We start from the raw sequence: 12064 nt of genomic DNA on the forward strand, positions 1-12064 counted from the left end.
CTTGTCATCCTCAGGACGAAGCTCCAGAGCTTCGGCGACATGGCCTTCTCCAGGGTTGCTCCTAGGCTCCGGAACTTCCTCCCTCTGTGACTCTTGAGTCCATCCCCAACTTTCAGTCCTTTCTAAAGCCAGCCCAATCTCTTTGACAAGGCCTACCCTTAAGCCCCCCCCCCCTGCCACACACACACACATACAAGCAAAGAAATACACTACAAAGACACTCCTCTTTCCCCCATACTGAGCATATGAGTTGGCAGCGTGCGCATTGATGTGGGCTGGTGTGGATAAAATGCCTGGGCCGAATTCTTGTCCTAGCCAGCCCATACCACACAGGGAAAATAAATGGGCTCCAGGAGCAGCAAGTCTGTGACAACCTGATAAAACGTTATAGCGTGCAAAGCTCCTTGGGGATCCGCTGTCTCTATATTAGAAAACACACTCTCTCTGCCTGACTATTGCTGCCTTGTTCAACCTATATTAGAGTGGCCTCCATACTGAACCAATATGTTTCTGCATAATGCAGAGGAGTGGACAGTCTCGTGTCTGCTGTAACCTCTGAATTGTATTTGTCTAATTATGTAACAAATGGCTGTTGATGATTATTGTCTAGAATTGATCATTCAAATGAAATGTAGGTTTTTCTTTTTTTGGCCAGTGGAGAGATTTGCCATGATATTTCACACACATTCTGTGTTACAGCCTGAAACAATGATCTTGAAATAGGATTTCTGTGTAGGCGACTAACAAGCATGTATCATGTCAAAGCCCACTGTTTCCTGCCTGTGGCATTCTCACCTTTAGCTGCATGCTCAAACAGACACATAGAGGGTCATATGCCTTCCGTAAATATGCTTTGAAACTTGAAACTCATAGGCCATAATATGATTCATTTTAGAAAAATATACTATCAGTAGCATTACCATTATATAGCCTATGTCATCATCACTTGATGGTGATTGTGTAGGGTTTTAGTAGCATAATGGGGAAAGGGGTTGTGAACACGGCTGATGCTGGCTATTGTTCAGTCAGTCAGTCATGGATCTGTAGCAGGATGAGATCATGTTTTCTGTGTCCTGAGGTCTAACAGTGATGTGAATAGAGTCTGACAAGAATCTCTGCTACTCAAGGAGAGACTGGTGATGTGCAATAAGGGGATTGTTTGCTCTGAGTGATGACAATCAGTTAATGGGGGGTTGGTCATAAATGTGTTTAAATGTGTCATCAATGAGATGCATTATTATTATTATTAATTATTTTAATTGTTATTGTAGCTTTTTTATGGCTTCGGGCTGATATGACGATGGGATGTTATTTTGTCCTTTATTAATGGTTGATCATCATAGGATTATCGTCATTGTATGCTGTTTTCATTCATAGCCATCCCCCTGTGCCTCGCTCCTTGCTGAATTAAACACTTCTATAGGCAAACGGGGATTTACGTTGACATGATTGTAAGGCCAATTCACCAACCCCAAGTGCGTCCCGCTATTTTGAGTAAAATGTCAAAGCGACCGGGGCTGTAGCGTAATTTCTGCACAGCGCATTGTTGTGAATGAGGGACAGGGTGACGTCAGCGCTCGAATGTCAACAATGTAGCTCCTGGGAGAAGGCGTTTCATAAGCGATACAAACAGCAGAGGAGGCTGCACGCTGTTTTTCAAAGGGACAAAACCCGTAACATTCACTGAATAGCAATTGTAATAGTGTAACCACACTTTTACACGTTATAAAACAAAATATTGATGACTATTGAAAAACACGCGGTTTCAGCAGTTTGGAGGGGGTGCTGCTGAAGTCACCATGTGGAACCATTCTAATTTGTAAGAGACCAACGGAGCGCTGACGTGCAAGAAAACGGGAAAGTTACGGTGAGCTTATTACTGCTTATTACCTATAACTAATTACATTATGGCTTTGGTTTAAAGTGCGTTCCTTTTCCCGATTGCATTGTTCAATTTGCAGTGATTGTTTTATACTGATGTTGCCGCGCATTGCATTACATTTCCCACAAGTTCTTTGTTGACATCCAATCGTATGCATACGTAAATGCATAGAGACGCGTGTGTATTTTTTATTTTTTTACTTTGTTAATCAGCATAGCGAACGAATATCCTTCATTTGGCTGTACCTTGAAGTGCTCGTCCCATTGTGCAGAGCGGTGACAGTGCGCTTTGTTGTGGGGGGCATGTTTTCGAACGGTCAAAGCGCAGAGGCTGGGTGGTCGCTGCCTGGTCAACATGACTCGAGCTTCCATAACGATGAGGGCACTGTCATTTTGCGGAAAGGGGGGGCAGAGAGGGACAAAGGATCACATCTCGTAGCTCCTATTCCCGCCCTTGGCCGCGCTAGAAGGACATTTTATTAACGTTTTTCAACGAATTAGTGACTTGCAATCATGCAATATAGATTTTTACTCACAAAAACACGGGAAATAAATTGCACATTGACAATTTTTGTTTCACGGCTAGATGTCACTTTGCTCCCCACGTGTTAGGCTACAAACACCAATTACAGTTGACAATAAATCTTAACATATGTAGATGAATGTCTGAAATTATTATTTTTTAATGATCAATGATTGAATGTCCTAATCTTATTTTTTGGATTAATTGCATTGATTGATTATTTTGATTTAATATAACGGATTTCGCTTCAGTGCCATGCATGAATCTCGTATACCCCTTCTGGCCATCTAATAATATTGTAATCTTTCAATCTGGAATGTGGTGTCACTCGCACTCCCTGACCTGTTACTTGAGCAGTCTTTGAACAGCTGCCTCTTTGTTTTAATGTAATCATACTAAGGTCATTTGCTTTCCCTTATCTTTCCTTGTTTATGGTCTCACATGACCGGGAAAGGCGGATTTGGGTGCAATAGCAACTCAAGCACTTGAGAGTGGAACATTTTTAGCACAGCATCTGATTCCGAGGAAGCGGATTTGCATCATTGTTTTGAAATGAAAGGATAGAGTGAGGGAGAGGGGGCAAGGAGAAGGTGGACTTGGACGACCCTGAGTTGTTGTCAGTCTGCCAGAGCCAGTCAATGAACACATTCAACCATGCATGGGGAATCTAGCTACATGCACACAACCACGCACCAGGATCATGTCCTAAATTGAATAGAACGTGGCATGTGAGAGATGACTTGTGAACAGTGGCGTGTATTCATGGATGCCAATTGAAGCCAGGTTTCCCCCAAAAATGTACCAATAAAATAATGTATATTTGATCACTCTGTGTTTCATGATGTATAATCAATTCGCAAGCGGCTGAATGTATCTCACCGGAGAAAGCATTCGAGCGAGCGAAACAGCGCCCCTCGGTCTTTGTATGTGCACCATTTCGTATTATTCTGTAGATAATCCGAGACACTACATTTAGTATATGTTACGTTTTGTATGGTATGGTATGTATTAATTTGTGGATTTTCATGGCCCATTTCGTATGATAAATTACAATTAGTATTATATGTTTCGAATTTGCGAAATGTACAACATGTTACAAATTTGCAAAACGTATGATATGTAACGATCTTTGCTCAATGTATGATATGTTACGAATTCTAGCTAGGTGGCCCGCTAACGTTAGCTATGGGTCAGGGTTAAGTTTAGGATTTAAGTTAAATGGTTAAGGTTAGCTAAAATACTAAGTAGTTGCAAAGTAGCAAGTAGTTGAAAAGCTGCTAATTAGCTAAAGTTGTTCGTGATGAGATTCGAACTTTCAACTTTTGGGTTGCTATATGTTCACGTATACACCCACTCGTGGTGCTGTAATAGTGGTGCCAGCTCCTGTTTTCTTTGCGACTTGCAGTAACTCCATGGTTCTAAATCAATAGTTGTTTAGTAGCCCGAAAATGTCGAAAACATTAACTTGTTGACCATGCTCTAGGTCATTTAACTGTTTGTTACATGCAATATGCTCTAAACCTTTGTGATGAAACAAAGGTGTGGTTGAATTTATTATGCCATTGTGTCTTGTTATTGTCTCGCCCTGAGACCGAATGTCAGCAAAAAGTAAACTGGACCACTGCCTCTGCTATTCCAGCACCATTTCAACTTAAAAATGTAAGCTTTATTAAATCAACTAGGTCTAATACAGTGAAAACAAACATAAAGATACCATTAAATGATTTAGTGCACTCAATGTTGCTAAATAACATGTGGCTGTCCATGGTAGCCTAACTCCTCACGTGAGCAACAATGAACAAGTTAAGTTAGCTAGCTAATTAAAGGTGCAATGTGCAGAAATTGCTCTGCCATTTCCTGGTTGCAAAAATTCAAACTGTTCGCTTAATTTCAGTTTATGTGACAAAACGTGGCTGAACGACGACATTATCAACATACAGCTAGCTGGCTGGTTATACGCTGTATCGGCAGGATAGAACAGCGGAGTCTGGTATGCCAAGGGGTGGCGGACAATGCAAATATGTAAGCAACAGCTGGTGCACGATATCTAAGGAAGTCTCAAAGTTTTGCTCGCCTGAGGTAGAGTATCACATGATAAGCTGTAGACCACACTATTTACCTAGAGGGTTTTCATCTGTATTTTTTTGTAGCTGTCTACATACCACCCCAGACCAATGCTGGCACGAAGACCGTACTCAATGAGCTGTATTCTGCCATAAGCAAACAGGAAAATGCTCACCCAGAGGCGGCGCTCCTAGTGGCCCGGGGACTTTAATGCAGGTAAACTTAAATCTGTTTTACCACATTTCTATCAGCATGTTAAAAAACTCTAGACCACCTTTATTCCACACACAGAGACGTGTACAAAGCTCTCGCTCGCCCTCCATTTGGTAAATCATAATTCTATCCTTCTGATTCCTGCTTACAAGCAAAAAGTAAAGCAGAAAGCACCAGTGACTCGGTCAATAACAAAGTAGTCAGATGAAGCAGATGCTAAGCTACAGGACTGTTTTGCTAGCACAGACTGGAATATGTTCCGGGATTCTTCCTATGGCATTGAGGAGTACCCCACATCAGTCATTGGCTTCTTCAATAAGTGCATCAATGACGTCGGCCCCACAGTGACCGCACATACATACCCCAACCCGAAGCCATGGATTACAGACAACATCTGCCCTAAGCTAAAGGCTAGAGCTGCCACTTTCAAGGAGCGGGACTCTAACCCGGAAGCTTATAAGAAATCCCGCTATGCCCTCCAACGAACCATCAAACAGGCAAAGTGTCAATACAGCACTGGCTCCGATGTTCATTGGATGTGGCAGGGCTTGCAAACCATTACAGACAACAAAGGGAAGCACAGCCAAGAGCTGCCCAGTGACACAAGCCTACCAGATGAGCTAAACTACTTCTATGCTCTCTTCGAGGCAAATAACACTGAAACATACATGAGAGCACCAACTGTTTGATCACGCTCTCCGCTGCAGATGTGAGTAAGACATTTAAACAGGTCAACATTCACAAGGCCGTAGGGCCAGACGGATTACCAGGATGTGTACTGTGAGCATGCGCTGACCAACTGGTAAGTGTCTTCACTGGCATTTTCAACCTCTCCCTGTCCAAGTCTGTAATACCAACATGTTTTAAGCAGACCACCATATTCCCTTTGCCCAAGAACACTAAGGTAACCTGCCTAAATGACTACAGACCCGTAGCACTCACATCTGTAGCCGTGAGGTGATTTGAAAGGCTGGTCATGGCTCACATCAACACCATTATCCCAGAAACCCTAGACCCACTCCAATTTGCATACCACCCTAAAAGATCCACAGGTGATGCAATCTCTATTGCACTCCACACTGCCCTTTCCTACCTGGACAAAAGGAGAATGCAAAAGTGAGAATGCTATTTATTGCTCAAAGTTCAAAGCTCATCAATAAGCTAAGGACCCTTGGGCTAAACACCTCCATTTGCAACTGGATCGTAGATTTCCTGACGGTCTGCCCTCAGGTGGTAAGGGTAGGTAGCAGCACATCCACCACACTGATCCTCAACACAGGGGCCCCTCAGGGGTGTGTGCTCAGTCCCCTCCTGTACTCCCTGTTCACTCATGACTGCACGGCCAGGCACGACTGCAACACCATCATTAAGTTTGCCGATGACACAACAGTGGTTGGCCTGATCACCGACAAAAACGAGACAGCCTATAGGGAGGAGGTCAGAGACCTGGCCGTGTGGTGCCAGGACAACAACCTGTCTCTCAACATGATAAAGACAAAGGAGATGATCGTGGACTACAGGGAAAGGAGGACCGAGCATGCCCCCATTCTCATCAACGGGGCTGTAGTGGAGCAGGTTGAGAGCTTCAAGTTCCTTGGTGTCCACATCACCAACAAACTAACACCGTCCAAGAACACCAAGACAGTCATGAAGAGGGCACGACAAAACCTATTCCCCCTCAGGAGACTGAAAAGATTTGGCATGGGTACTCAGATCCTCAAAAGGTTCTACAGCTGCACCATCACTGCCTGGAATGGCAACTGCTCGGCCTCCGACCGCAAGGTACTACAGAGTGTAGTGCGCACAGCCCAGTACATCACTGGGGCCAAGCTTCCTGCCATCCAGGATCTCTATACCAGGCGGTGTCAGAGGAAGGCCCTAAAAATTGTCAAGACTCCAGCCACCCTATTCATAAGTCTCTCCACTGTTCTCTCTGCTACCGCACGGCAAGCGGTACCGGAGGGCCAAGTCTAGGTCCAAGAGGCTTCTAAACAGCTTCTACCCCCAAGCCATAAGACTCCTGAACATCTAATCAAATGGCTACCCAGACTATTTGCATCCCCCCCTTTTTACGCCACTGCTACTCTCTGTTATTATCTATGCATAGTCACTTCAATAACACTACCTACATGTACATATTACCTCAATTACCTTGACTAACCGGTGCCCCCGCACATTGACTCTGTACCGGTACCCCCTGTAAATAGTCTTACTTTTATTTATTATTATTATTCATATTTTTTAAACTGCATTGTTGGTTAGGGGCTTGTTAGTTAGCATTTCACTGTAAGGTCTAAACCTGTTGTATTCAGCGCATGTGACTAATACAATTAGATTTGATTTGATTTGAAACAGGCAATGTGTAGAGAATCATTGTAATCTAAACCGCTGTGAAATATATTTTCAATAACCAAAAATATTGTATTTTCAGCTGGTTGAAGCTGGTGTACAAAACCGAAAGTAAAAGACACAAAAACTAAACTTAAGAACGGGAAGCATAGAAATAGCACACATAGAAAATATCTATCGCTTCTTAGAATTGCTTTCAATGACAGATCTGTTACTCACATTTCTATATGAATTTGGTTGGGTTGCCCAAAAATGTACATATATCAGCTTTAAACTGAGCACACTATGCAACATCTAAGCTAGGGTTATATATTGAACTTTAGTTGAGCTCAGCTCAACGCTGATTGGCTAATTATTTTATATTTTGTTTATCAAGGGAAATCAAATGCTTGCAAAACAGCAATCAATCTAAGGGTATGGTGGCAACATGTCATACTCTTTTTGTCCAGACAGCATCATATACATCGGCTACACATACTGAAACAGAGGGGCGCTGTTTCCCTCACTCGGATGATTTCTCTGGTGAGATAGATTCAGCGAATTGAAGGAAAATTATTAAAACACAGAGAGACGAAAGATAATACTATTTTTTAAAAGTATGTATGGCATCCATGAATACACAACACTGCAAGTGTGGCTTGTCTTCTACTTCAGTAACTTTGAATGAGTGAGTGTGTGGTGGGCAGGTTCAGGTTGGCGATTTGCATCCTGTGACAGACATACATGTGGTTGGGAGGAGAGTGAAACACACTTCCTGTGCTGTGTATGTACGGAGGCGTATTGTTACTGTCACTCGCTTAAATAACAGGATTTGCTTGTGGTAACTTCTCACTGCCTTGTCATATCAGCAACACATCCAAGATATGTGGACATGCACTGTACAAAAAAGCAAAATCAGTAGCGTTTTGACAGTCACATTTATAGTGGAAATTGTAGATTGTGTCTAAATTCAAATTAAAAATGCACTATGCAGAAATTGCTCCGCCATTTCCTGGTTGCTAAAATTCTAATAGTTCCCCTAATTTCAGTTTATGTGACAAAATAAGCAGGTGCAATGTAGAGAATCATTGTATCATCTAAACTGCTGTGAAATATATTTTCCATCACCAAAAATATTGTATTTTCAGCTGTTTGAAGCTGATGTACCAAACCGAAAGTTAAAGACTCAAAAACTAAACTTAAGAACGGGAAGCATAGAAATAATGCACATAGAACAGATATACCGCTTCTTAGACTTGCTTTCAATGAGAATGACAGATCTGTAAATCACATTTCTATATGAATTTGGTTGGGTCGCCCCAAAAATTGCATCTTGCAGATTAAAGATTAAGATCACTTTATTTGTCCAATTGTATCAAGGTCAAACAGAAATTTGACTTCCGCTTTGGGGTGGCAGATAACCTAGTGGTTAGAGCATTGGGGCAGTAACTGAAAGGTTGCTAGATTGAATCCCTGAGCTGACAAGGTAAAAATTTGTTGTTCTATCCCTGTACAAGGCAGTTACCCATTGTAAATAATAATTTGTTCTTAACTGACTTACCTAGTTAAATAAAGGTTTAAAAAAAATCTAATATCCCAGACTCTCAGAAAGATACACATGGAACAGGGTCCCACTATATTATGGAGCCATTGGAGTAGTTGTTTTCGGGGGTTTAAGTGCCTTGCTCAAGTCTACAACAGCAGGCGATGGTATCTAAGATTTGATACCAGCAACCCTCCGGTTGCCAGCTCACTTCCTGCCAGATTTGTCTTGTAAGACCTGGCATTTGAACTGGCAACCCTCCGGTTGCCTCTCAAACCACTATGCTCTCTGCCGGCTGCCGACCCGTATTTTGTCACATCGTAATAAGAATAAATAGGACTAGCTGAACTGAATGCGGGTCTATTTTCATCTTAGATTCGTCATGTGAGGACATTGCCAGAGGGTGTTTTGTGTGTGTTTGTCCACCTTTGTGTCTGTATACGCCTGTGTGTCTGTGTCCGCTTGTGTGTGTGTGTGTGTGTGTGTGTCTGCTGCGTCTTTGTGTGTGCGTGTGTGCCTGTCATATTCCACTCATAGTGTTTCCCTTAGGGTTTATTTCAGCAGTGGTGGCAAATTTAGCGTGGGGGGGGATTAATCACTTAATCAGTAAAAACACTATAACTAATTGAGAGGTGTTCCATTACTTGTTTACTTTTGTGAATTTTCATTATCCTCTCCTCATGAGCGAGAGAAATTAGAAAATATCTTAAAGACCTGTGGGTTTTTGGTAACGGAATTTCAAGGCACAAGGCAATGTTTCTTAAACTTATAGAAGGCAGAAACATTTATCCTAAACTAAATATAAGTGTTGATATTAGTTGGAAGGGGTCTTTACTTCAACATTATTCTGTTTTGATGTATTTCTAAAACCTTTTAAGACTTTTTCCGGTAGATGTTTTCTAAGACTCTTTTCCTTCTGTTTGACCAGAATCAAAGCCTTTGATTATTTCTAATTTATAGGATGGAAAATTGTTGAAAAATGTATACAGTATATGCCTTAATTAAAAAAAAATATTGACTCTTCGCTTGCATTTGACAGCCAATTGGACATGCTCCTATGCACTTGACATGTTGGCGCTCATTGGCCCTTTTACATGGAAATAGACAATTACATTATGTATGGTGAAGCACTGCGAGGCATTTCTCGGTGCTGTCACACAGAGGGAGAACGAACGTCTGTATGATAGACAGACAGTGGTACCAATGCATTGGATTCAACTCCACTGGAGAAAGACATAGGACAGAATGTACCGTTACCCATGCGGAATCTATCCATATGAGACATCAACTCGTATGTTATTCTTCCACACACTTTCTGGCAGGCAGTATTGAAGCACAGACCCCTAGTATGTACAGAGTACAGATAGTGCTGTGAGGTACATGTATAATTTACAGTGTAGAGCGCAGTGAAAGTCAAGTGCGGGTATGACTGAGTGTATCAGGATTCCTGTCTCTCTGAGAGGTTTGCTGAGGTGCAGGAAAAGCAGTCGGAGCGACGCCTCGCCACCTCCTCTCCTCTCCCCATTATCACTCCCATCAATCCGTCCAAGGTGATAAGGACAGACTGTCTCTGGGGACGCCTGAGTGCCAGAGCGCTCCAGGGCAGACAGACCAAACCGTGGAGAGAGGCTGTAGATGAATATCCCTCTCTTTCTATCTATCACTTTCATTGTCTTTTTCTTTCTGTATTCTCCATCTTTAGCTTTCCCTCCTTTATGTACCTTTATTATGCGTTTATATCTCTGTCTCTCTCTCTCTTTCTCTCTGGCTTTCTCCGCCATTAACATATTGTCTGCGAATGCAGTAGAGGGTTTAATGGTGCTCAAGTAGCGGTGTCTGTCATGTGATTCTATTTCACGCCTGGATCCCGTGATTTTTCACCATGACTGTCAGCAAACCTGCATCGAAACCGATATTCCATCAAATTCCTATATGAAATAAAATGTTTTTTTTTTTTTAATGCAAAATGTATGAAAGTGCACACATTTATAAAAACGTATTGACCTTTTGTGCTATTTCTTATGAAATGTGAATCGCCCATAAGTTTGGGAAAAAAAAAACGAGATATGATTTGTAGGCCATATCCCCCAGCCCTGCTAGCACAGCAGAAATGTGTATTTTTTATCAGTGTGAAAGGATGTGTACATCCTATGTCCTGATGCATGCAGTTCCCTCCCACTGGGCACAGACTGGGTGAATCAACATTGTTTCAATGTAATTTGTCAACGTAATTGTGATGTGGAATTTGTGTGTAAAATACATTGGATTTGAAAAAAGTCATCAATGTATCAATTATTAATTTGTATAAAAAACTGGCCTTAAAGCCAGACTAAGTCAGCGGGACAGATGGAACTATCTAAGCAGAAGATACATCAAGAGTTGATATTTGGTTGTGTTGACAACCAAACAATTCAATATCACGTTTGAAATGTAATAAATAGTCTAATAAGTTGCCGACAAGTTAACAAATTATATGTTTGATTCACGTCTCCAACTCAATCACAAATAAAAGTTAAGGAATGGGATTAAGCCAGTGGCTCAGATGGAATTAACCAAGCAGTAGATACATCTTTTAAAAAATGTTTATAGTTGGTTGCCTTGTCAACCAAACACAATTCAATATTACTTTTGTAATACAGCAAATAACCTAAGTTAAGGTTATCTTACAAACGAATGTAACATTGGGTCAGTAACAGAAAGGTTGCTGGCTGGAGTCCCCGAGCTGACAAGGTAAAAATCAGTTGTTCTGCCCCTGAGCAAGGCATTAACCCAATGTTCCCTGGGCACCGAAGACGTGGATGTTGATTAAGGCAGCCCTCCTCACCTCTCTGATTCAGAGAAACATGTGTAACAAACATTTCAGTTATACAACTGACTAGGTATCCCCCTTTCCCTAACACATCCATGGCCACATTTTGAGCTTACTGTAACTATACATTTCTTCTTATGTAATCATATAAGGCGTGCATGTTCAACATAGCATGCATAGGTCTTCGCAGGTCTGTGGAGATCTTCACAATTTCTGTAATAATCTACGCAGAAACTGAAATGGCATTGATCATTTGCACCATGTACTTTTAATGTAATCACATCTCCAGTCCAGACCATTTGTTTCTGCTATTAGATGAAGCACATTGATAACCCATTAATTACATTTACATTTAAGTCATTTAGCAGACGCTCTTATCCAGAGCGACTTACAAATTGGTGCATTCACCTTATGACATCCAGTGGAACAGCCACTTTACAATAGTGCATCTAAATCTTTTAGGGGGGGTGAGAAGGATTACTTATCCTATCCTAGGTATTCCTTAAAGAGGTGGGGTTTCAGGTGTCTCCGGAAGGTGGTGATTGACTCCGCTGTCCTGGCGTCGTGAGGGAGTTTGTTCCACCATTGGGGGGCCAGAGCAGCGAACAGTTTTGACTGGGCTGAGCGGGAACTGTACTTCCTCAGTGGTAGGGAGGCGAGCAGGCCAGAGGTGGATGAACGCAGTGCCCTTGTTTGGGTGTAG

The 12064-nt window shown here is 42.0% G+C and overlaps 1 protein-coding gene across 2 annotated transcripts in view; it reads left to right on the top strand.

Moving 5' to 3' along the window:
- The first annotated feature begins 1595 nt into the window (after positions 1-1595).
- LOC118368468 (transcription regulator protein BACH2-like) overlaps positions 1596-12064 on the top strand; it is a 50941-nt gene continuing 40472 nt past the window's right edge. Inside the window, exon 1 of one of the 2 annotated variants that reach the window (XM_035752589.2) lies at positions 1596-1867. Coding sequence is in view for 1 of the 2 variants with exons in the window: in XM_052496943.1 (XP_052352903.1) it covers positions 4679-4684 (6 nt within the window). In the remaining variant the exon portion in view is untranslated. Of the gene's footprint in view, positions 1868-4556; positions 4685-12064 lie in introns of those variants that run through there. The other variant, XM_052496943.1, reaches the window with a different exon arrangement.

Source organism: Oncorhynchus keta, chromosome 35, assembly GCF_023373465.1.
Source record: "Oncorhynchus keta strain PuntledgeMale-10-30-2019 chromosome 35, Oket_V2, whole genome shotgun sequence".
Classification (NCBI taxonomy): Eukaryota; Metazoa; Chordata; class Actinopteri; order Salmoniformes; family Salmonidae; genus Oncorhynchus; species Oncorhynchus keta.